At 35.6% G+C, this 26,064-nt stretch overlaps 9 protein-coding genes across 9 annotated transcripts; 5 read left to right on the plus strand and 4 right to left on the minus strand.

Moving 5' to 3' along the window:
- Positions 1–1,029: 1,029 nt before the first annotated feature.
- On the minus strand, positions 1,030–1,395 carry PHYBLDRAFT_139417 (hypothetical protein; the record flags this gene model as incomplete). Its single annotated transcript, XM_018430216.1, has 1 exon — positions 1,030–1,395. The coding sequence occupies one exon, from the start codon at positions 1,393–1,395 to the stop codon at positions 1,030–1,032; it is 366 nt and encodes a 121-aa protein (XP_018297426.1).
- A 27-nt stretch (positions 1,396–1,422) lies between these two features.
- Positions 1,423–2,395, minus strand: PHYBLDRAFT_139418 (hypothetical protein; the record flags this gene model as incomplete). Its single annotated transcript, XM_018430217.1, has 3 exons — positions 1,423–1,856; positions 1,959–2,258; positions 2,356–2,395. 3 exons carry the CDS (start codon positions 2,393–2,395, stop codon positions 1,423–1,425), a joined length of 774 nt encoding a protein of 257 aa, XP_018297427.1.
- Positions 2,396–3,686: 1,291 nt separating this feature from the next.
- On the plus strand, positions 3,687–4,144 carry PHYBLDRAFT_139419 (hypothetical protein; the record flags this gene model as incomplete). Its single annotated transcript, XM_018430218.1, has 2 exons — positions 3,687–3,882; positions 3,972–4,144. 2 exons carry the CDS (start codon positions 3,687–3,689, stop codon positions 4,142–4,144), a joined length of 369 nt encoding a protein of 122 aa, XP_018297428.1.
- A 302-nt stretch (positions 4,145–4,446) lies between these two features.
- Positions 4,447–4,719, minus strand: PHYBLDRAFT_139420 (hypothetical protein; the record flags this gene model as incomplete). Its single annotated transcript, XM_018430219.1, has 2 exons — positions 4,447–4,516; positions 4,580–4,719. The coding sequence occupies 2 exons, from the start codon at positions 4,717–4,719 to the stop codon at positions 4,447–4,449; spliced, it is 210 nt and encodes a 69-aa protein (XP_018297429.1).
- Positions 4,720–6,059: 1,340 nt separating this feature from the next.
- Positions 6,060–6,733, plus strand: PHYBLDRAFT_92047 (Homeodomain-like DNA binding domain-containing transcription factor; the record flags this gene model as incomplete). Its single annotated transcript, XM_018443781.1, has 2 exons — positions 6,060–6,349; positions 6,406–6,733. Coding segments are annotated over 2 exons (618 nt in total), but the record flags the coding sequence as incomplete, so codon positions are not given.
- Positions 6,734–11,477: 4,744 nt separating this feature from the next.
- PHYBLDRAFT_179083 (hypothetical protein) lies at positions 11,478–12,039 on the plus strand (the record flags this gene model as incomplete). Its single annotated transcript, XM_018438098.1, has 2 exons — positions 11,478–11,514; positions 11,587–12,039. A coding segment is annotated over exon 2 (198 nt), but the record flags the coding sequence as incomplete, so codon positions are not given.
- A 4,668-nt stretch (positions 12,040–16,707) lies between these two features.
- Positions 16,708–18,971, minus strand: PHYBLDRAFT_139423 (hypothetical protein; the record flags this gene model as incomplete). Its single annotated transcript, XM_018430220.1, has 7 exons — positions 16,708–16,722; positions 16,935–17,062; positions 17,180–17,390; positions 17,460–18,028; positions 18,113–18,270; positions 18,334–18,633; positions 18,808–18,971. 7 exons carry the CDS (start codon positions 18,969–18,971, stop codon positions 16,708–16,710), a joined length of 1,545 nt encoding a protein of 514 aa, XP_018297432.1.
- A 3,933-nt stretch (positions 18,972–22,904) lies between these two features.
- On the plus strand, positions 22,905–24,468 carry PHYBLDRAFT_58443 (hypothetical protein; the record flags this gene model as incomplete). Its single annotated transcript, XM_018440325.1, has 4 exons — positions 22,905–23,002; positions 23,296–23,615; positions 23,694–23,949; positions 24,105–24,468. 4 exons carry the CDS (start codon positions 22,905–22,907, stop codon positions 24,466–24,468), a joined length of 1,038 nt encoding a protein of 345 aa, XP_018297433.1.
- Positions 24,469–24,870: 402 nt separating this feature from the next.
- PHYBLDRAFT_58444 (hypothetical protein) lies at positions 24,871–25,845 on the plus strand (the record flags this gene model as incomplete). Its single annotated transcript, XM_018440326.1, has 3 exons — positions 24,871–24,960; positions 25,416–25,652; positions 25,690–25,845. The coding sequence occupies 3 exons, from the start codon at positions 24,871–24,873 to the stop codon at positions 25,843–25,845; spliced, it is 483 nt and encodes a 160-aa protein (XP_018297434.1).
- Positions 25,846–26,064: the final 219 nt, after the last annotated feature.

Consider the following 26,064-nt stretch of genomic DNA (forward strand, 5'->3'; position numbering starts at 1 on the left):
TCATACAAGTACCAATATTCATGGCCATGACCACTTGAAAGACATTGTTGGTGCCATCGACGGGAAACTCGTACAGATAGAAAAGCCAAGAGTAGATGGAAATCGATATGTTGATCGCAAAAACCATACGTCAATAAACCTGATAGCAATTTGTGATCACAATAAAAAGTTTCTGAATATCTGTGTTGGTGCACCAGGTAATAAATCTATATAATCTGACTATACTACTTGAATACTTATCTATTAACCAAATCTCTTCAGGAATTTTTCACGATGCAAGAATTTTTAAACTTAGCCAGATATATCAGGATATGATCTCAGAAGATAAAGAAAGGAGACCATGTCTTAATGGTACCTATATTATTGGAGGTATAAACAATTTAAAGTTAAACAGTTTTTGTATCTGTTTTATATCATTATGTCACATTGTTTATGTTCAATATTTACCTAATAGATTTGGCATATCCTCTTCTCCCGCAGATGATGACTCCTTTCACAGAAAGAAACAGCACAGAAACCCCACTTACTGACCAAGAAATAGCAGCCCGTAAGAAATACAACAGCATGCAGTTCTCTACTCAACAAAAAATTGAGAACACCTTTTCTTTACTCGTACTTCGATGGCAATTTATGCACAAACACCTCTTTGTCTTAAAAACCGATAACATGGCATTGCTAATTACTTCTTGCTGTGTTCTTCACAATTTATGTATTGACAATAATGATTCCATCATTGTGGATGCTGAAGAGGATGTTGAGATGCGCAGATTTCTGGAAAATGATGTTGATGATGGCGTAGAGCTATTAATGGAACCAATGAGTAGAGATATGGAGACTGATACCCCTACAGTCAATGAATTTAGCACTAGAACTAGCCTTACTTCTCGCTTAAGACAACTCAAGAATCAGGAAGTAATAAAAAGAAATGAAGTTATGAGCAGCTTGTAAAGCTCATACTTCCAACAAGACTGCTTGACTTTTTTTTAAATTCTAATATATAAAATAGTGAAAACATGTACAGTTTTTATTTTATGCCTCACCATTGTCATTGCTTTGGGTGCTACTGTCTGCAATGTTTCTACTAACAAACTTAGACAGAAGGTCTGTCATCCTTTTGTGATTAGCAAGGAACTCGTCTTCTCTTGCCTTTCTTTCATGCTCCACTGCTCTCTCCTCATCCAGTCTTGCCCGTCTTGCACACTCCAGTGATCTCTCCTCATTCTTCTTCACAAACAAATTCACCTCCATCGTTCTCAACTCTAACTCCAAGACTACTCTTCTCTTCTTTTCTTCTCTTTCTTCAGCTGTACCAGGAAACGCTTCTGTAAGCTCCCATGTAGATACACGGATATCTTCTCTCATTGCTGCATATGCTGAGCCCATAAGCTTCAACATGGAATTATAATGATCACCAGCAGGCAATCAATCATGTGCAGGTGCTACATGCAAGGGCACATTGGGTGGGATGGAACTATAGCTGTTGGCTACTGGATCCTCAGCTGCAGGCTCCTCAGTTACTGGCTCCTCGGCTACAGGCTTCTCTGCTGCCAGCTCCTCAGCTGCCGCTTGTTCTTCCTCAAGAATTTCCAAAGGCTGGGAAGTTCCAACATGCTCTCTGATTATTCTTCCAGTCGTCAATGTACACGTGATTGTTACTCCTTGGGACATAGTTCTAGTCAAAACCAAGCATGGAATGCTGTACGTGGGATCGTTCAATGTAATCTCACACATTTCATTGGACCAGTGCATATGAGACAGGTATGCATTACGGCCTGTTTGAGTATATACTCTGTCCGAATCCGCTTTGAAACTAGTTTTCAACAACTTGAACTTCGTGTTGCATTTGTTGCTATCCACTGTTGACTTGAAGGATAATAGCAAGTTTTCAAAGTCAGTCTCAGCCTTGAAAGGTTCCACAAGAGTATTTCAAAGGTGACTAATTTTCTTCTTGTTTCTACCTGCAGCTTTAACCAAGTTATAATGGTCTGTTTGCAAAATAACTTTCAAGAGAAGACAGGTCGTGTCCATAGACCAGAATTGACTAGTGTTGACCTCAGGGACATCTTCCATACTAGCAGTTTGTTCTGCATCCTCATTGTCTTTGGAATGCAAAACGTCTTCTTCGTCAATGGCATCTTCCAGTTCACCATTTCCAGTTGCTTCAGCAGAAACAACATTTGGGAATGTGTCAAACACAGCCTCATTTGAAGTTTCTGGGAGGGATTGAATATTCTTTGTTGCAGGCTGAGCAGGGTTAACTGAAACAAATCAAGTTCTGTTGTATGATATTAGTAAAAAAGGGTTATGAAAAGAACAAGAGAGTGAAAATAAGATATGGTTGCAAAATAAAATGACTCTCAAAAGGGGTGTTGATAGCAATCAAAATCTGAACCATATATAGCAATAAAAAATATTTTATACCTCATAGACAGCAGAGATAAAATCCACGGATGTTAAAAATAAATTACCATATCTGACGGTGTAACCTTCTAACTATAAAAGATACATTCTAATCGATTAGACACTCCGTGAGCATCTACTATATCACTAAATCGAGCATTGACTGTAATTTCTAAAAATATCTCGTTTTCATATTTTATTTTATTTTATGATGAAATGGGAGATAAGTATTAATGTTTTTATATTTGTTTCAATTTCATTTCTGAAATTTCTTTATATAAGATATTAGGGATCTTGAACACATCATATAAAATTTATTTAGACAGAGATTGTGTTCTTAAAAAAATAGTGTATTTCAAAATCACATTTTTTATATGATATAAAAACATGATATAAAATGTGTTAGTCAATCATATTATTTTCTTGCTACAATTAGCCAATAAAATCTTGTTATTCTTACTGCTAAACTGACAGATATTTTACTGGCTTGTAAGTATACAATTATGAAAAAAATAATAAAGTCTATCAAACCTGGATTACAACTACTTTTTCAACAAAAATATATGAATGAAAAAAAAATTATAAAAGAGCTAAAATTATTTTTGCATAGCAAAATAGTTAACTAGTCTGTATCTGATAAAAACTAGATTAAAACAAAAGTTACTAAAAAATAAGCAATCGCTATCAAAGCATTTAATTGATGTTTATAATTTTTATTTAAATCATGTACACAGAGTATGACAGTAGATCAATAGAATTTTAAAGAAATAAAAGTAAAAAATTAAATAAATATAAGTAAAATTGTATATTAAAAGGTTGCACTTACTTATTTTACACTCTCAAAAATGAATATCAAAGAAATTTTCCAATCCACAGAGCCCCCAAAAAAAATAGACATATTACAGACAAGAGAAAAGAGGTCCTTGTCAGAGATATCATCATCTGTGATCCATTGCACAAGAACTATAAAGAAGCAAAGACTACCTGAGAAGATATCCTTAAGGTGATAAACAATGTTGACTGTGGTGCTGGTGATGTTGTGCTGGTATCAATCAAGAGGAAATACAAGGCTTTGATAAAGAAGTTCAAAGAAAGACAGACTTGTATGCCTGAGTTATCCCATTCGCAGATAGCACTTTCTGAGAAAGACAGGCTCATGATAGAGCTTATTAATCTGTTAATAAATACATATTTTTTTTGAGTACTGTCATGAGAAATAAAATTTGGGTGAAAATGATGATAAATCCAAGGAGCACATCTGGCATGTCAGTGCCAACAAAACCAAAATGGCCAAGGTGTATGCAGAGAAGGAACACACTATTAAAAAGAAATCAACTGGTGTGATCCTCTCAGTAGTAAAGGGTGGGCTGCACGCAGCAAAAAAGTTGCAAGTGGATAATAGTGAGGGACTCTCAACCCAGGTTTCAGTAAGCCCAGTTGTATCTCCAACTTCTGCGATCCATCTGTTCTTGTCCCTGAAGAGTAAGTGGTAGACGTGCTCAGCACAAAGGTGGATGAAAACATTCTTTCATCTATCTAGAGTGTTGAAGGGGCTGTCAAGAACATTTGAGATGATGAGAATATCTCAAACATTGATGGCAAACTAGACAAAATACTCAAAGAATTGTCCAGTATGAAAACTGAGATCAGAGAGGGCTCTCTCAGGGTTGAGAAGACAATAGAAAAGCTTGTAGCCTTTATTGCTGAATTTGTGTCTTCTACAACACAACCACCCCCACAATAAAAAAAATCATAAAATAAGTTAAACAGAATATTCTCATATTGATGTTATTTCTTGACCTCTAAAATAAAGTTTGCTTCCTGTAATAATAAGATGTTTAGTGATTTAAGAGGTTGGCAATATACTCTATTGATGTTGGAGGAGAGACTTTAAATCACATACTCATTTGATTTTCAAAGTTGTAGCAAACATGCAAGTTTTTGAAGAGCATTGTCACAATATAATAAGAGCTTACATTGCTCTGAAGAATCCTTTGTGTTTGTGTATAATTCACATAAGCAAACAAGTTTTCTGTATATACAAACTCATTCTCTATTATAACACAAGTACTTGACATATCTTGGTTGACGATATACTCCAGAGAGTCTTCTTTTGCTAAAACATTATAAATATTAAAAGACTTAATTAAATTAAAATGTATAATATTATATAACTTACTCTGCAAATAGACGCATCACAAATTCTGAGGATGCATATCCTCTGTCATCATAAAGGTAGTAACAAAGTTCACGAATACACCTGAAATCAAATATTTTGCACATATGCATTTGAATATCACATTCATGGAAGACAGTCATGACATGATGTCTTCCAGCTACTGAGTTATAAAAAAATGAAGTTATTCTATCTGAAGTAACTATAGCTTGGTAATTAAGACTGTGCTCTTTCTAATAAATTATTTGTGCCAAGTTAACAAATATAAAACGCAAACTAGTGTAAAAATGACTATAGTATTCAGCTTGCATGGTAATCACTATATACAGTCTTTTGGTCCTTGGTTGGCCTAGCAGTCTTCTTAAAGGTATCATCAAGAAACCCAACACAATGCTCAACTGGTGCACCTTTTTTAATTGATACACATATAATACTGTTAATCTTAATAGCATGTAATATATTAAAATTCGCTCTTATCTAGGGCTTTGATTGCATTACTAAATTTCATCAAATTTTCTGAACGAAATTGACAATAGTCAAATATCATAACTCTACTAAACTTGAGATGTAGTAGACACACAACATGGTTTGATATATGACTTACATCAGTTGAGTTTCTGCCAAAAAGCAAAGACAAATTTAATACAGTGGTCCCTCAATAATTTCAAGGCCTAGGGAAGGCCAGGTGCCTTGAAATTATTGAAGAGTAAAATTAACAAGTTTGGAGTATATATTTTCCGCCAACTATGGGCGGAGTTTACATTATTCTTTAATAGAAAAAAATATATCAAGTAATGATTCAATATGCTTCAATTCTCTGTTTAAATTCATTCTAGTTAAATATAACCCCTGGCTGCATTACTGTTTTCCATCCCCTCTGTCTTGTAACCAATTATTGTTTCAAATTCTTATTCAATCAAATAATAACAGCTTCTTGGTATGCTTTTAGCTTATTATATAATGCTTATCTAATATTATTTTCAATTTTTTGATACTTTCATGAAATCTATCAAATCCAGAACTAAACAATAAATATGACTAAAAAAAACGTTTCGCTTAATATTGCAAATCATTTTGAGATTTGCGATATGAAAAAGAAAAAGCTGTCTATGAGTAACCCTCAATTGGCTGACTGGGCAAAGGAAACCTTTGGCCTTCAGAAAGCTTCTGATGCTTCTACAATCTTGAAGATTTTGAAGAGAGAAGACCAGTACTTGATAATGCAAGCCGACGTAAAGAACAGAAAGTGTGTTAGAAAGAAAAAATAGCCTGTATGTAATATATCTCAACATTATGCATTTTTGCTCTATATAAAAAATAAAATTAACCTTATTATATTGTCACATAACTATAGCAAATCAAAGAAGCAGTGATTCTTTGGATGAACATTGCTGAAAATAATCAGATTCCCATCACTTGGAAATTGATTAAGACTAAAGCTACTATTTTTGCTGAAAGAATAGATATTAAATATTTTAATACTTCTCAAGGCTGGATGGAGAAGTTTGGAAAGCGTCATTGTATCAAGATGAATCGAATTCATGGTGAGGCTGATTCTACTGATATAGAATCACTTCAGATTGACAAGGCTGCCATCAAAGAGAAGATAGAGAGATATAGTGCTTGTGACATATATAACTTTGATGAAACAGCACTCTTTTATGCTGTTCCACCAAGAACAACAATTTCTCACCAGAAATTTTCTGGTTGGAAGGAAAATAAGAAGCGGCTTACAGTAGGCCTTTTGTGCAATGCCAATGGAACAGACAAGTAGTCTGACATATTGATGATTGGTCATGCAAGAAGACCAAACTGTTTAACAAAAACAGCAAAAAACAAGAGGCAGTAGATCATGGATTTTCTATGTATCATTACAACAGTAATACCTGGATGACACAATCAATCTTCCATGTTTTCCTCTGTTGCTTTGATCGTTCAATGAAAGTGCAAAACTGCAAAGTGCTTTTGATCCTCAATAATTTCTATGGCCATATAGTAGATTATGCGCCTACAAATGTTGAGCTTCTTTTTCTGCCTCCAAACACTACGTCCCACCTTCAGCCATTGGATGATGGTATCATTCAGGCTTTTAAGGCTTATTTCAAGCGTAAACAGTATGTCAAGGCATATCAGTATATTGACATGATTCAAAATGACCAACAAGATAAGATTGGGGCCATTGATAAAATCTTTGAAATTGATCAATTGTGGGCCATGAAATGAATAAGAGAGGCTTGGGAATCTGTCTCAGCAAAGACTATTGAGAACTGCTGGAATTCAACAATCTTTTGCTTCATTGAAGACGAAGATACTGAAGGTATTAGTAAAACAATTTATTGGTTATAATAGTACTATAATCTTTCAATTCCACTTTCTTAATATTCTAAATATAATTTATAGATGTAAACCAGGCTATGATTCAGCAAAGTCTGGCTGAAAAGATTCTGGTTGAGGGTTTGGAAGAAACCCTAGACAAGATTGCTGGATCAGGTCTTCTGTCTCTTGAAGATTGTCCGACCAGCGAATCAGATTCACTCTATGAGAGACAATGCACTCATAGAGTGATCAATGAGAATGAGATCGCTGACATTGTCATGGAAGAGTATGACGCAGACGACAATGCAGCCAACAACAACAGCAATGAAGAAATTACTGAAGTGGAATCAGCAGTTCCTTTCAAGAGAACTTATTCTGCTTTGGAAAAGTTTGAGTGTGCTTGCACGCTTTTGGATATCTTGAAAGATGAGAATATTGACAGAGACTTCGTCAGTAAGGTTGAAGGCCTTAGAAACAAGTTTCAGAAAACCGAGAACTCAAAGCAAACTAAAGTCACCAGCTTCTTCAAGTCTTTTTAAAATTTATTCTTTTTCAAATAAAATAAAAACAATTTTCTATAAGAAATATATTTTTCTTCATTTAAAAATAGAAAAAAAAAGTTAGCAGCCAAGTACAGTCAAAGCTTAATTTCGTAATATGTTTGTAAATAGTAACAATTGCAAATAACAATAAATAGTAATGACAGATAGAAATAATAAAATCTACAATAAAAACTTTTATAACAAACAAATTAGAATTATATTTATATTTTTCAAGTGAATAATCTTTACTAAACAATTAATAAATGAAACTTAATCAAAATATAGCACATATAGTTTTATTTTATTTCTGAAAAAAAAATGAAAAATTTTTTTTTAAAAAAAGTAAGCTAGATGACAACTTGATAACCCAGTGTTTGGCATGAAAACTTAACGCACTTGACATTGATGTCAATTACAAAATCGTGAAAAGCTAGAATAAAAAAATTTAAACCAAACTGCAACTATATTGCTCTCGTCTGATTGGCTAATTTTTTTTCTTTAAGGATTCAAGGCCAAAAAATTTCGTGAAAGTGAAATTAACAAGAATCGTGGAAGTTAAGCCCTATTTTTCGAGTTGGGTCTTCAGAGCCTTGAAATTATCAAAGCATGAAATTAAAGGGGCGTGAAATTATTGAGAGATCACTGTAATTGACAGGGAAAAGATATTTTGGGAAGTAGAATTGTCAGTGTTATATTTTTAGAAAAGAAAGAAAAACAAAGTGCAGATGAGAAGTACAGTGAGACTTTGTTTATTGATGAAAAGAGAGATGATCTTCTATTGCTATTTGCTATGTAAGTTTATATAGACATTGCGTGTGTATTTAGAATAATAATATGAGTATATCGTGTGATATCTGTTTTCTTATATCATAGATAATATATTGTTAAGTTATTACCCACGCTCTTGTTTGAGTGATTAGTGATGTTGACTAAGATGTGTGACCTTGTTATTAGTATATTCTTTATTTAATGATAGTGTGAGAAATAATGTATAATTGATACTGGTCACTCATTCAATATATCTTTGTCTTATTGTCTGTGCGCTCTATTTGAATCTACAATTATGTTGGATATAACAGCCAGTACCTCTGTGGCAGAAACAGACAACACAGTGGAAGAACCTCTCTGAATACAAACTTTGTCTCCCATTTCGAAAAGAATACACATTGATTGTATCTGTTCGTTTTTTTAATATACGCTTATTGTTATTTTTCTTTTTAGATTTTACAATTCTAATTTTTATCTCTGTGTAAGTGAATCTGAATAAGCACTTGCACTCTTCAGTTAGAACAGTGCTGATATCTAGATGACCTTGTTGATGTAAAGAAATTACAATGCATTTGGTCTCTTATATATGAAGCAGCTTCAGAGTTTCTATTTGATCATTAGCTTGATTAAGAGTTTCTCCAAGAATCTCATTGCGAAATGTTTGTTTGGATAATTCTAATACTATTGCAACATTGCTTATACAAGAGTTGAAAGGCATCTTCAAAATTTGTAAACAATAAAAAAGCAATAATGTTTTTTAGATCGATTTTTAATGCTATGTCTTTGCAGTAAAAATGATTTGGTAAGTTTAGGAAAAATACACCTCTGATAATGACGTAAACAGAACTTTGGCCCATATATAAAAGTTTTAGACGTGAAAAATAAAATCATATAAAATTACATATATGGTTAAATATTTCAAAAAAAATTATATGGTGTGACCAAGGCCTCTATTATTTAATCTCTGTAAATTATAAGAAAAAAAAGCTGTTAATTTAAAGTCTGGACATTTTTATGATCACATGACTTTCCTTTTAGAGATAAAATGTTTAAATATCATCTATGAGAGTTATTAAAATGTTTCAACTTTTTAAAAAAAACAAACTCTGCAATAAATCTGCCAGAGCACCTAAACTTTGAAATTGTAAAACCTTTTATTTAAGATATTTAGAACAATAGTAAACTTTTAGCTTGATAGAGAATTACTTTATCCATTAAATTAAAAATTCAAATTAAAAATAACTTTAGTTTTGCAAAAGTTATTAACTTTTAAAAAATACCCAAAAACTTAAATAGTTATCTCCAATTGCACCATATTTTCAATTCTCAAAGGTATATAAGACGTCTATTTTATAAATAATAAACATCATCAGTTATCTCTCTCTTAAAATCATCTTCCCTGAATTACTTTCTATCTGACTCACAGAAAAGCAATCATACATTGCATTAAAGTTTATATCTCTGTTCAAAACTCTATTTTCCTTTTTTTTTCTTTTCTGTTCCCTTGTATCCATGTGATTATCCTCAATAAAATCAACATTGTTGTTGTATCCAACATAATCGTAGATTCAAATAGAGCGCACAGACAATAAGACAAAGACATATTGAATAAGCGACCAGTATCAATTATACATTATTTCTCACACTATCATTAAATAAAGAATATACCGATAACAAGGTCACACACCTTAGTCAACATCACTAATCACTCAAACAAGAGCGTGGGTAATAACTTAACAATATATTATCTATGATATAAGAAAACAGACATCATATGATATACTCATATCATTATCCTAAATACACACGCAATGTCTATATAAACTTACATAGCAAATAGCAATAGAAGATCATCTCTCTTTTCATCAATAAACAAAGTCTCACCGTACTTCTCATCTGCACTTTGTTTTTCTTTCTTTTCTAAAAATATAACATTTTTTACAGTGAACTCTTATCACAATCAAAACATGTCTTCCGAAAACCAGTCTCCCGCCCCCAGTGTTCAGGGCAGCCTCAACACAAGTGAAATCGCAAGCAATGAACAGGCCAACAAGTCCATGTTGGCTATTACCAGACTTAGGGATCTCCTGGCTGCTGCTTCCATCGCCCTAGCCAATGCCATCGAACAAAATCAGCCTGAGGACACCAAGAATCAAATAAGGCTGACAATTGTGGCCACAGAAGGCGATCTGGCTATCCTCATGTCAGCACACACCCATTTGCTTCGTTCTGGTCCTGCCCGCGCTGAGCAAGTTGCTCCCCAATCCCGTGTTGTACCTCGCGAGCTACCAGTTCTTCAGTGGCAAGGAAACGAGTGGGACAACACCCAGAAGGTCTACTCGTCCATTGAAGAGTGTCTGGACAAATTCGAGGATGTGCTCCACTCATACAGTCTGGACCTTAATGTGGACTGGCACTGTCTACTCCCCATTGTTCTGTCAAGAGAACAGCGTTCCTGGTATGACAACTACCTTCGTAGTTCCCCCGAGCTTCCCTGGTCCTTTGTCCGCGACACCTTTATCAAGGTATATGGAATCAACGACCTTGAGCGTCAAGTACAGCTCACACATGAGCTGATGCTCATGAGAATGAGCCCTACAGAAACCGTCAGCAACTACACAGACCGTTACCAAAGGGTTCGTCGGGAAGCTGATGTGGCAGACAACATGCAGGCAGCCATTGCATACACTGCCACACTTCTGCCCGAGCTGGCAAGACAAGTCTCCTTGCTACAAGTCAACATGCCCAGGGAAAAATGGGACACCATTGACAAGGCTGCTTCCCTGGCCCGGTCCATCTATAGCAAGGTCTTTCTGATGAGCTTGCATAACGACCCTGTGCCCAAAGGCCGCCATCTCAGCCCAGAACAGACGACCCGCATGTCTGCTGCCACCTCTTCTGCCCGCTCCCCTGGTTCTCCCCGTGAAGCCACACAGAGCCGTGAGCGCTCTTCCAGCAAGAGGTGCTCGCTCCATGGCAAGGGCAGCCATGACTCTGAAGACTGCCGCATCCTCAAGAACGCACTGGCAGCAAAAGGGGGCAATTGGGTTGAAAAAGCCCCCTACATCAACAAGTACGTTGGTTCTGCTCCTTGCCGTTGGTGCGGTGAAGTTTGGTCCCACAAACATTGCTGTTCTTCCGTCGCTGGTTCCTCTAGCTCTTCCAGTTCTGCGTCTGGCTCTCCCAGGGGCTCTGCTCCCCACTTCGCCGTCTGTTCTGCCCACACTGTCTCTGACAACAGTTCTCCCTCAGATGTCAGCACATCTGAGGATGATCAGTCCATGCACATGGACTTTGAACAGTGCTCCCCATGTAAGTACACGGGCACTCACGTAGATCTCAGTAAACGGTCTACTCACTCCTATCTCGTTCCTATTTCTTTAGAAGAGGAAAAACTATGGGCACTGGTAGACACCGGGGCCACCATCAGCTCTGTCAACACCAAGCTCTGTAGCAAGTTTGGGTGGTCAATAATTCCTCACAAAGGGAAAATCGTGTTGGCCACTAGTAACGCTATAGCTCATAGACTAGGAGTAACAAAACCAATAAAAGTTTTTTATAACAACAAACACATTACACATTCTTTTGAAGTTTTGGATCTCGCTGAGAATATAGATGTTAGTATTGGTACAGATTTAATGCCAAGCCTTGGTATTCATTTACTGGGACTAGCAGAGAGTTGGTACGGTTCTAATACACCTCAGACCCCTACACCCATAGCTGAAATAGAAAAGCCCAATAATTCACCAGCTGGTACACCCACTGAACATTCTCAATTCATGAAGGCTCTACTACCCTTTATTAAAGCCAATGAAGCCATACCCATCACTTCATTTTGTACAGTTAAGGAATCTATTGTATGACTACCAACGCCCCCAGGTCAAGTAGTCTATAGACAACAATATCCTATTGCTTTACAACTTGTTCCACTGATGGCCAAACATATAAACCAATGGCTTACTGATGGCACCATACAAAGGGCACCTGTCAATACTAAGTGGAACAGCCCACTTACATTCGCTCCTAAAAAAGATGAGTTTGGTAATCCCACAGGCAAGCATCCTTGCTTAGATCCCAGAGCCATCAACACTCTGCTACCTGACGACAGATTCCCTTTGCCACTCATCTCTGAACTCTTTCACAGGCTATGGGGTGCAACAATCTTCACTACGCTAGACCTCAAGAGTGCCTTTCATCGATTCAAAATTCATGAAGACGATAGACACAAGACTACATTCACGTTTGAAGGCAATCAGTATATGTTTTGAGGATGTCCCTTTGGTCTCAAGCCATTGTCGTCCAAGTTTCAGCGAGTAGTCAATTTGATTTATCACGATACTCCATATGTCACTGCATTTGCTGATGATATTGTAGTTTTTTCCACCATCATGTCTGACCATGTTAGACATGTCCAAACAGCTATTCAAAAGCTCACGGATGTCAATCTCATTCTCAATCCGCAGAAATGTCACTTTGCACAAACTTCTGTATCGTTACTGGGTTTTACTGTAAGCACTAGAGGTATTGATCTTGATGCTCGCAAGGTTCACAATGCTACCATATGGCCACAACCCAAGTCTGGCAAAGACATTCAACGCTTCATGGGTCTCGTCAACTATTTTCATGAGCACATTCCCAACTTGTCGCAACTGTCTTCTCCTCTGGACAAACTACGCAATGCTGACTCACTACACGGGTTATGGACAGAAGAACAAACGCAAGCTTTTTCCAAGCTCAAAATTGCACTTACACACGCACCAGTCCTAAGCCACCCTGACACAACCCAACCATTTCTGGTTGCCACAGACGCCTCCAACACAGGTATTGGCGCCGTGCTCTATCAGATCATAGACAACCAATATTGCTACATTGGTTTTATGGCACGGTCACTTTCCAAATCTGAACGCAACTATCCTGTCACCAAACGTGAACTTTTGGGCATCGTTTATGCTTTGACTAAATTCCATAAGTTCTTGTGGGGTAACAAGTTTACGTTGTACACGGATCACAAGGCTCTCACGTACCTTCACACGCAAGAAATTGCCAACCCTATGATGATAAACTGGCTTGATGTACTCTGCGACTATACTTATGACATAGTCCACCGCCCTGGAATTGACAATATATTGCCAGATGTTTTATCGCGCCTTTTCACATCGGAAAAACCGCTGGGGGAGGGTAAAACCGTAGAAATCTTTACGAATCATCGAATAAAGAACACACAAAATACACATGCTATCCAACGCATGCACAACACAGGGGATATGATAACACCACCTATCAAAGACAGACAGCATCTACTCAACCAAGCACATCTACTCGGCCACTTTGGTACAGACACTATTGTCAACGCTATACATAGTGATGGACTACACTGGACTAATCTCAAGCAAGAGGCAACAGAAACAGTAAAGCGCTGCTTGAATTGCCAACGGTTCAATGTCTCAAAACACGGCTATCATCCGCTGAAGCCTATTACAGCCAGTCAACCAGGTGAACACTGGGCCATAGACTTAGCTGGCCCATACACCACCTCGCACAACGGCAATCATTACATGCTAGTAATGGTTGACATCTTTTCCCGATTCTGCATACTCCGTGCAATTCCAGATAAGACATCTTTAACAATTGCAAAACAACTCATTCAAATCTTTTGCGACTTCGGCCTACCCAAAGTTTTACAGTCAGATAATGGTACCGAGTTTGTCAACGAACTCGTCAAGACTTTCACAAATACAGCAGGAATTGATCATCGGCTTGTAACACCCTATCATCCGCGAGCAAATGGAGTTGCTGAAAAATGGGTACACACAGCTAAGGAAGTCATCAACAAGAGAACACAGGGAGCAAAGCGAGACTGGGACATATACATCCCAAGCACACAGCTAGCCATAAATAGCAAACATGCTAAGCTACATGGCACACGCCCATTCACTCTAATGTTTGCAAGACAACCAAACGATTTTGCTGATTACAGAAAAACAGAGAGCACACACAACGCTCCTAACAGTCTACCAGATATGAAAAAAAGAATTGAACAAATGGAGACTGTCGTATTCCCAGCAATCTGCGAACGCATCAAAGCTACACAAGCTGCTGATAAAGAAAAACACGACAAAGACCATAAAATAATAATGGAGTTCCTGAATGACAGCAACGTGATGATAAAGAACATATTAAGAAAGTCTAAGACGGACCCAAGATATGAAGGACCATTCACAGTCAAGGGCAGAACAAAGGGAGGCAGCTACATTTTGCAAGACGAAACGGGAGCACTTCTATCACGAAACATCCCACCTTCGCAGATAAAGCTGATCTCACAAGATACTGTTATATCTCCAGATAGCTTTTACGAGATACAGGCCATCATTGATCATCGTCAAGAAAAAGGCAACTATCTTTACAGAGTGCGCTGGAAAAACTATGCACCAGATCAAGACACTTGGGAGCCCACAAGCAATTTCAACGATCTGAGCATAATTGACAAATATTGGCAAAGACGAGGTCCAGAGAAACCCACCAATAAATCTACAATTATACATAACAAGCGTGCACATCCAACACAAGAACCTACACGCTTTAGCAAACGCATACGCAAATAAAGACATTTGCTCTCATACATGTACAGATACTACCCTAAGCAATTCAAACGGTTGTTCCAACCTGGAGGGGGGTAATGTTGTATCCAACATAATCGTAGATTCAAATAGAGCACACAGACAATAAGACAAAGACATATTGAATAAGCGACCAGTATCAATTATACATTATTTCTCACACTATCATTAAATAAAGAATATACCAATAACAAGGTCACACATCTTAGTCAACATCACTAATCACTCAAACAAGAGCGTGGGTAATAACTTAACAATATATTATCTATGATATAAGAAAACAGACATCACATGATATACTCATATCATTATCCTAAATACACACGCAATGTCTATATAAACTCACATAGCAAATAGCAATAGAAGATCATCTCTCTTTTCATCAATAAACAAAGTCTCACCGTACTTCTCGTCTGCACTTTGTTTTTCTTTCTTTTCTAAAAATATAACAATTGTTCTCTTCCTTTCCCTTCTACTTTATCTTTTTGTATATTGCTGTCTATCTGTCTTGATCGTCTTATATGAAATCAACAGTACTTTCATTTTCTTCTTCTATTTAATCTTCTTGTGTCTTGCTGTTTTACTTGTCTGGATTGTCCCAAGCGAAATCGACCATGTTCTTATATCTCTCTTCACCTTCTACCTTAACAGCTTTATTTCTTTTCTATTCTCAACTGTCCCAAGTGAAGTTGAACATTCAATCATCCTTATAAATACTCTGTATCTTTCTTATATTTAGCTTTATCTCTATAATCTTTTTTGGTGTTCCATATGAAGTTTACAGAGTTTGAAAGCCTAAGTAAAAGGTAAGATTGTAATAATTTTTATGTGCAGAGTTTGTTACAATTTTAAGCAGTGAGAGTTTGTGAAGATTTTAATAATAAAAGTGTAAACAAGTTAGATACATGACTTAATAAGATTTTCTTATAGCTATTTTATTTTTTATATATCAAAATAAATGCTGATACCAAAAAATATAGGCCAGTTATCTTATAATATAGAACGTCTATTACCTTTTGAACTTGTACTCTAAAGTTGTATTTGTAATTCATCTTCAATACATTTTTATTTATTTTTCTGACCAAGTTGCACACACAACAGACTCAAAACGCATCATTTTGAATATTTGATTTCTTTTTGATCCCCTCTCTTCCCCTCACTCCTGTGCTCTCTACAAAAGCTTAGAATCAAATTACATTTTTGAAACAAAGTGAAAGTGACTGACAAAAAATTGCTGTATAGAATATATGATAGCACTATAGAAAATGACAAAAATTGAAATCTCAGCCTGGTCAAAAGACATGGTCCTTAGTCAGGTCGATCAAGTTGTTTAAGTCAATAAAAATAGAGAATTATGTTGTTAGTGCTATCTATTTAACTAAATAAAATGTTCAGATTTATAGGTTCAAATTTTATGTCAGCAAATAATATTAGAGAATATTATATTTGTATAACACTGTTTTTCTTTTACTTTTGGGGAGCAATATTCTTATTAAGAAGTTATAAATACTCAAATTCATTGAAAAAAGAATTATTAAAAATAGAATTCTGCTGAGATTACAGTGAAAGATTTTTATTTATTTCATTTTTCAAAATTGAAAATATTGAGGCCAAAGAGCCACAGTATGTGTCTAAGTATTTGTAAAATTTTTAGTAATATTGTTAACTATTTAAAAGACACTTTTCAGAAAAGAGGCAGAGAAACAATAAAATTAACTGAGATTCTTTTAATCTATACATAAAAAATAGAAAGAAAGAAAGAATGACTTTAGTGTTTGTTATCTGAAAGAACTTATTTTAAATTGCATATGGTGCAATCAGAGATAAGAATCAATATTTTTGGATTTGTTTCAATTTTTTCTAGAAAAATCCGCCAGCCAATTATGATTTAATGTCCGACAGCCTTTAAAAAAATCAAAATTCAATGATATTTAGCACTCAAAACATAAAGAATAAGCCAAAAGTAAAATTGATATATTTAATAAAATAATAATTAAAGATAAAGATAATGTATAAGCAAAAATAATAAAAAATAAAGAAAGTACAGATAAAAATTCTATTCTCTTCCTTCATCATGGCAATGAGAAGTATATTTTTTTTTGTAAATTTTTTTACAACATCATTGACTTCTTTCACGTTCATCTCTTGGCTGTATGCCTCAATGTAACGCCACAAGTGATTGTAATACTGGCGGATATTTGGAAGCTTACCAGCGTGATCCAGGAAAGTATGGATATTCTTATCTAGGGACTTATATGTATAGTCACACTGGAGGCAAGCTTCACGCTTTGCAGCATCCCACTACCTCTCAATCCAATTTCATTCGAAATGGAACTTAGGGTAAAGTTTAAATATATGACCAGAGCCTTTGACAGACTCATGAAGAGCAGTTTTCTGTGACATAAAATCTGGTTGTGAAGCCAGAAAATGATGTGCACAGCACTTGCTATCTTCAGAGGTGTCTTTACTCTTACAGTCTAGTCGCCATTTCTTAATAAGATTATACAGATCCTTCTCAAGCCACAAATCAAGCTCCTCCAGAATATGACGGACATCTTTAACATATTTAATCTTATTTTGGACCCATTGTCCACTTTTCTTTGCAAATCATTTGTCCTTCTTGTAGTACATTGAATGTACTTTCTCTACATCATTCTGGACAAATATTGTATTCCGCAAAGAACAAGGATTGCCATCTTCAATCTCTTTGTCATTTAGATTCATTTTGCTTAAGATCAAAGCATTTTGATCATATACTTTGTGATTTGTGCTTTGGTCAAATGAAAAGACGTCCTTGCACTCTGGATGAATCAATTCAAAAAGAGGAATAACATTGTTTTTTAATTGCTTCAACATATCTGCACTCATCCAGTACCCATCTCTGTTGGCCCCAGGGCAGAATACCTCTTGTGATGACCATGCCCCTCTAGCCATTGTTCCATAGCATATGCACTTGAACTCACTGATTATGAGAGACATTCCTGGATCTTTCTTACAGATAGGATTTTCATCTTCCATTAGCCACATGTTATCTTTCCCATCGTTTGCATAGAATGTCAATTCATTGTGAGTAACAAGAACATGCTCTATTTCATCAGATCTAAGTACTGGCAAAACTACAGTTTCTTCATTTTCAGAAAAAGTTGTCATTTTCTTCTTGTACACCATCATTCTTTTTGCCCATTTCTGATGGTATGCAATTACATCCTCTTTTTCATGACCATTGTAATAAATGTCTTTAGAGTTTTTTCTAAACACATAACCCTATTTATGAAGGTATTTCCAGATTGTACTTGTGGAAGTATTTCCAGATATATCAAGCTTTCTTGTCAAAATCTCTCCATCAATATACTTCTTCACTTCAATAGGACTTCGACTTTCTGGTCTCTGGTTCTGAATCCATTTACAGATAGTAGACTTTATATCTTCATCCGAAAATAAAGAACGTCTTCTCAAATACTTTTCTTGTTAGTGTAAGGCAATTGAATGGAAATCAATATACTCTTTAGCATACTTTCTTATAGCAGCTGGACGATAAGTGTTTTTGTGAAGCCATATTTCTATCAATGCTTTCTCTGAAGCTTCCATAGTTTTGGCACCTGATATTCTGTATTGAAGATAGCATTCAACTGATTTAAGCTTACAGAGTTCAAAAGCATCAACTGACTGTGAAGAAGGACCTGTGTGAGTATAAGAGAGAATCTCTTTCTTAACATCTTCATGTGCAAGTTTAAGCACAGCAATTTTGTCAATCTGTATGTTCTCTAATTCACTATCAATAGATTCTTCTAATTCAATTGGAGCCTCTTTTGAACTTTAATAAATAAGTCTTTATCTGTAAGATGATAGCTTCCTTGCGTATTTAAAGGAGCATTATCTGCTTTTCTTTTTCTTCATTCAGTTGTTTGCGAATTTTTCTGATAAGTTTCACAAAGCAACTTATCAGTATCTTCATGCCATTTTAGCAGCTGAAGTAACTTTTTCTGACATTCCCTGGAGCTTTCTGTTGTCCAAAACAATATCGTCTTCATGATCAAACTCCAAATCCACATAATCTTCATTTTCCAATTGTATTTTTTTAATAAAAGCTTCACTACTAGCTGATCTGTTTATTTTCTTTGCTATTGTTGATCTCTTTTTTGGACAAGACATTTTAGAGTATTTTAAATATAAGTGTATTAAGCTTGAGTAGTAACACTTGAGGAAGACCAAAATAATAAAAGATAAGCAATAAAAGTCAAAGTCACATGCACGTCATTTTCCTTTTTAAGAAATTTAATTTTAATGTCCGTCAGTGACAGTCATTTAACTTGTTTCAATATTGTAAAAACCGGATAAACTCTATTGTAAATAGGCCAATACATCCCAACTTTGAAAGTCTAAGACTTTTTATTCAGAGTAGTTAGAGCAATTGTAAACTTTTAATTCTATAGATAATGATCATATCTATCAAATTAAGAGTTCAGAATTATATTAACTTAAGTTTTGCAAAAGTTATAAGCTTTTAAAAAATACCCAAAAACTTAGATAGTTATCTCCAATCGCACCATACAATTGATATTGAATAAATGTAGACTAATACAAAGCTTTATATTTGATGCTTTCTACGCTACGCCTATATTTTTATTTTATATATTCATAACTTTAATAGTTTACATGATGCGAATCTGATTATGATCGAAATGAAGTTTTATTAGTAATTGATCAATAACATTTTAAGCATTGATAATACCTTTTCACTGATCATCACATCTACGTAGCAGTATTTTTATATAGCAATGTTATTTAGTATATATTATAGATAAATGTACCATTGTTTTTATAATTTTCATTAAAGAAAAGAAAAAATATTAGTATAGTTAAAAAGGACTCAATGTTTACTTTTTTTTAAAAGTAAGTGCTAAGTCCCAATTCAATAACGGAATATCAGCATAAAATCATTGTAAATTATGCTAAGTCGTTTTTTACTACTAGAGAATTGTGTTATGATTTTGCTCATAAGTGCTGTATATCATAACATGCCTTAGAAGAGCATCCACAGTGGTATGTGGGAAATAAATGTGTATTTTGGAATGAAAAAACAAAATTTAATATAGAAATTTCAATTCAACTACATCGGTTTTGCCAAACTAAATATTTTATGACTTTTCTAACGTTAGGATTAAAATATTTCTATCAGCAACATATAAACATTTCAAATATCAATCATAAATCAAATATTTTTTTCTTAATATTATCAAAATACAAATAAAATCTTATACACCATGAGTGCTTATCAAAATACAATCAATCTGAATGAAGACTGTGAAGTTTTATAGAATAAAATCAACAGTAAAAAGATTGAGACGTATATAAGAATACTTTGAGACTGTATATAGGTTGTCTTTATTAAAGAATACAAAGTTGTCCTTTTTATATCAAAACACGATCTGCTTTGTCAGTCACATCTTAATTTCTTAAGTCTGAGTTCATTTAGCTATTAGAGAGCTGATACTGCTATGTTTATAATTTAATCTAATTACAGTGTCCTCATATTAACTCAGTGCTTACTGAGCTGTCATAATTACAGTACTTACTGTAATTAATTATTGGTCTTATTGATTTATCATAAGTAAAATAAATAAATTATTCATTTGTTCTTGTAATGATAGCTGTTTTACTATAATAATAGGAATATGTTCTTAGATGTAATAAATCCAACAACCAAGTGTCTGGATCACCACAAAGACACTGATGTCAAAGAATATGAGTACTTTCTCAACAATCCAGATATAGATTTTGGATTATTTGATTACTTATATGATGATAAAGAAGAGGAAGCAAGACGTGCAGCAAATAACGTATTTTTGTTGAACAATTTGGATGCCATTATGCCTTCAACTCGGATGAGTATAAACAGAGGACACATTGAAGGTAATGAAAGATTATATTCTGACTATTTTGCTGCAGATCCTTTCTACAACAAGAAAATCTTTTGAAGAAGGTTTAGAATGAAACATGATCTTTTCTTTCAGGTCTGTGAGGGAGTAAAGAACCAAGACTCCTATTTTGTCCAGAAATGAGATGCTTCTGGAGTACTTGGATACTTGACATTCCAAAAGGTTATTGCTGTACTGCGTATGCTCTGCTATGGAGCATCTGCCAATTCACTTGACGAATATTTGAGAATGAGCGAGACTGTTATCTTAAAAAGTATGAAACTCTTTTGCAAGACATTGACAGCTGTATTTGGAGATGAGTACCTTAGAAGGCCTAATCAAGCAGGTACGGATCGGCTACTGGTAGTTAGTGCCAAAAGAGGGTTCCCAAAGATGCTAGAATCTATAGACTGCATGCATTGAGCCTGGAAAAACTGCCCAATGGCTTGGCATGGCCAGTACACTGGCCATAAACATGAGCTAACTTTGATTCTTGAGGCCATTGCTTCTCAAGACTTCTGGCTGTGGCATTCATACTTTGGGCTCCCTGGCAGCCATAATGATATTAATGTTCTTGATCGATCTGATATCTTTCAAGAAGTCACTGAAGAGACAGGTTCTGTTGTGTATTACAACATTGGAGGCAAAACATATGACATCGGATACTATCTGGCTAATGGAATTTACCTAAGCTATGCAACATTGATAAAAACCATGTCAAATCCCATACTAGCAAAGGAAAAGATAACATATATTTGTGTATTCTTATATTTATTCTTATCTTTACTAAAATTTGCTACTTCAAATTTTATAATCTAGCTGTTTGCTCAAAAACAAGAGGCCACAAGAAAAGATGTTGAACGGGCTTTTGGAGTACTGCAGGCTAGATTCAACATTGTCAAGCTTCCTGCAAAGCTGTGGAGAATTACAGACTTAAATATGATAATGAAACCATGTATCATATTATATAACATGATAGTGAAAGACGAACGTGGCGTAGATGGCCTGGACATGGTCTATGAACAAAGCTTGGCAGCAATGACATTATCAGACAGAGCTAGTAGAAGAGCGACTAGTGAAGACGTTACCAGAGGAAGCTTTTCTGAATTTGTCACAAGATATTGTGAAGTTACAAGCCGAATCAACTATGCTGAGTTAGTAAAAAGCCTTGTGAGTAACTTGTGGAGTATGGCAGAAAATAATGAATAAATAAATAGTATAATAAAGTTTTATATTAGAAAAGTGCAAAAAAAACCATTTTATTCATCAGAAAAATTATATTCTTCATTGTTGTATCCAACATAATCGTAGATTTAAATTAAAAGTACAGACACTCAATAAATACGTACATTGAGTTACTGACAACTAGTAATGATACTAAAAGATATACCTTCCCTTATACAAGGAAATTATGTAAAGAACATACTAAGACAAATACTAAGACTCTAGTCAATAACACTAAAAACATAAGAACTAAATCATAGAAGATAATGGTAGAGAAACAGACATTACATGATATCATCATATCATCACCAAGCTAAATACAATGTCTATATAAACGCACAATACTAATAGCAATAGAACATGATCTCTTTTCTGATTCTTTCACTTCTTCTAATAAAACAAAGTCTCACCGTACTCTCGTCTGCACTTACTTTATTTTATATCTTATTTTTATCTCATACATAACACTGCCCACACGATTACCTAACTTCCTTGGATCTGTCCAATGCCTTCCTTCATATCTTAGGGCACAAGGCATCAAGAAAATACTTACATTTTTGTTGGGAGGGTCAAGATTACCAGTTTCATATAACTTCTTTTAGTCTATTAGTCGTCCCATAGTTGTTTATCAAAGTGACCCATCCAGTACTAGAATGGGCTCAAATCTTGGGAATACAAGTCAGTGCCTATCTCGATGATTGGATTATTATCAGCAACTCATACCAAGATGTTGATGAACAAGCTCACTTCTCTTGACTGGATATTAAATATAAAGAAATTGCTGCTCTAACCATCGCAACAACTGGAACATTTGAGTTATCTTTTGGACACCAAGAACATAATTTCCAAAATTCCAGGTGCCAAATTGAGAGATTTACAATGATCAATATGACAACTGATACAACACAAATCTCTAACTCCTCGTTTGGTCCACAGTCTCACAATGCGGATCCAGGCAGCCATGATCACACTCTTTCTGGCCAGACTCTACACGCAACACTTGATGTGGTTCAAGAATGGCTTTGTGAAGAAGAATGAAGGGTAGGATACACCACAGCCATTGCTTCAGACCTGCCTTTGGGAACTTTGCTAGTGGGAATGCAATATCCCACAATGGAATGACCAATCACGCCTACCACAACAAAACAAGCATGTTCTGTTTGTTGATGCAAGCAATACCAGATGGAGATGTGCACTAGGGGACAAGGCAATCTATAGATATTGGTCCCACCAGGAGGCCACAATGTCTATCAATTGGCAAGAAATGAAGGCAGTACATCTTGCACTACAAACCTTCCCCTCCCTACAGCACTCATCCATACTTGTCAGAATAGACAACACTACCTCAATGGCGTACCTGAACAAGCAGGATGGCTCCAAGGCCTTTTATCTAATGACACTGACTACCAAGATATAGAGGCTGTGTCTGCACCATGGGTTGAGGTTGACAGCCCAGTATATAGCAGGCAAGGAGAATGTGGAGGCGGATTTGGCATCTCATTGCACATTTACAAAGAACTTGTGAAAGCTGTCTTGTCCAGCTTTTCAAGCTATCTAACAGACATGGGGTCCTCATTCCATGGACTTATTTGCAGTCTGGCTGACCCACCTTCTCCCAACTTTTGTTTCATGGAGACCAGACCCAAAGGCAACAGTAACAGACGCAATGTTGATACCATGGTCTCAATGGGCTAATTGCTATCTGAATTCTCCTTAAAACCTGATTGGACAGTACTTGCACAAGATCTGGCAAGAGTACATAGTGACAACAGTAGTAGCATCAATTTGGCCAAGTGCATGGTGGTACCCATTGCTCCTCCAGATGAGTATAGGTCCCCCTCTCCTCTTGACATCCCAGGACATAATTCTGGCTTCCCCAAGACATCTTGGCTATTGAAGAACCCTCAGTGGAGACTAGGTGTATACAGAGTCTCAAGCGTTGGTTTCAAGATACAGGACTCAATGCAGAGTCAGTTAATATCTTCATGGTAGGCACTCTGGAGAACACACCAACGAACAGAGTTTACCAACGCAAATAACATATCTTCACTGCATGGACACTACAACATGACGTTTCTACCACCGAATTTTCAGTCTATGACCTCATTAACTTTTTGGTATACAATCACTCGTTAGGGTATAGTTTAGAGACTATTAAAAACTATCATACAGCAGCCCTCAAGTTACATAGAGATCCTACTTCCTTGCGTACTCATAAAGACATCCATTCCTTGTTTGCTTGCTTGGCTAAAATGGCTATTCTGACTCAACAACACAAGACCCACATGGACCTAACTCCAACTCTTTCCTTCCTTGCTTCGATTCCATCTCTTGCCTCCACATCCCTTGCAGCACTAGCATGGAAAACAGTCTTCCTGCTTGCCATGGCTGCCTTCCTCAGGCCCTCTGATTTGAACTGCTTGCAGCTTACCTCGGCTTACCTCCAGACCAACACGGGAGCACTTGTGTTTGATTTGCATGCACCAAAGGAATGCAGACGAGATTAACGGATTGTAAAGACCATTATGATTCGACTACATATCATGAAGTCACTATGCCCAATTCAAGCATTCTTAGTGCTCAGGGCTCAACCCCGAGCTGCCACCTGACCACCCACAGCTCTCTTTATGAAATCCCATTCACCATCTATCCCTGTTAAGGTTACAACTATCTCCACCTAGCTTTGGGATCTAGTACGTCTCTCAACAGATCAATTGATGTCTGTTTGGTCTCTTGTGTCTCCCTTTGTAATGGACAGAGGAATGCCTGTTGAAGAGATAGTCACACTTGGTAACTGGTCTTCGGACATAGTCTTTCACTGGCATTACTGACAAAATCACATCTCCACTGCCAACTTTACCAGCCTAGTCTTACAACTGCCAACGACTGCCTCCTCTGCTACTATAGACATGGATGGTAATATTACAGAGCAGTATATGGAGCAAGACGAAGATCAGGGCATTGAGGATGATGATGAGTTTTTCAACGCATTGGATATGGTGCCTCTCTGAAGTAGCAATTATTCCTTCCCTATTTTGGTTTGACAGTCTCACCAAATTTTGGGAGAGCTTTGGCTTGACCTATAAATTCACTGGATAGACTGTCGAATAAAAATAGGGGAGGAATAATTCACTCACCTTCCCTCATCTGTAATGACCAGCATATGATCAAAGAACAATAATATGTTTTACTTAGATTTTAAAAAACCTATTTTTTGCTATTTTAAATAAAAGACGATTACTAGCAATTATTCCTTCCCTATTTTGATTTCTCAGTCTATCCAGTGAAGTTTGAAATGAAGACACAGATTGAAAAGTTAAAGTTGGAGATCACTACTCTCAAGAATCAACCAGAAACTCAAAATACTCTAAACTAAGACACTTTGCCTTCTGTCACAACCATTGTAAGTCAAAAATAAAATAATGTAAGTATATATTAACATCTTATTTAATAGTCAGATGGTAATTATATTCATAAATCTGTGGACAATTTGCATAACATAACTTTGATGCTTATTTTCAAAATTATAAGTGAATATCTTATCGTTGAAGTAACCAGTCATGTAAAAGCCACACTCACTTTGATCACAAAGTTAATATGTGATGATATGACTGCCTATCCTTTGGTGATTGCTCTTGGTCATAACCTTAGCTGGAGGTCTATACCAGTAGCAGTTAAGAAAGAAATGTGTGTAAGCCACGCAAGTATAATAAAGGATTCTGATATAGACTTCACCAGACATCTTGGAAACTGAGCATAAACTGCAAGAGTTGCTTTTCTCTGGAGACATTTCCATGGAAGATTGCAGTCTTATAAGTAATCAAAATGCAATGGGATTGAATAGGATAATATACTTTAAAAACATAGAAGATCAAATGTTTTAATTACCAATAAAAGCATCTATTTTTTTGCATTAATAACTAATAAAATAAGTAATAAAAGCTACCTCTTCTTGTATAAGCTAATAAAATAAATTTAAAAAAGCTATTTTTATAAAAACAACCAATAAAAATTTGTATTTATTAAAATGAGCAAAAATATTGTTATACTTGACAGTCATATAAATTTTTATAAAACAAGTCCTATCAAAAACACATCATTAA

Source organism: Phycomyces blakesleeanus (genome assembly GCF_001638985.1).
Source record: "Phycomyces blakesleeanus NRRL 1555(-) unplaced genomic scaffold PHYBLscaffold_2, whole genome shotgun sequence".
In the NCBI taxonomy this organism is placed as follows: domain Eukaryota; kingdom Fungi; phylum Mucoromycota; class Mucoromycetes; order Mucorales; family Phycomycetaceae; genus Phycomyces; species Phycomyces blakesleeanus.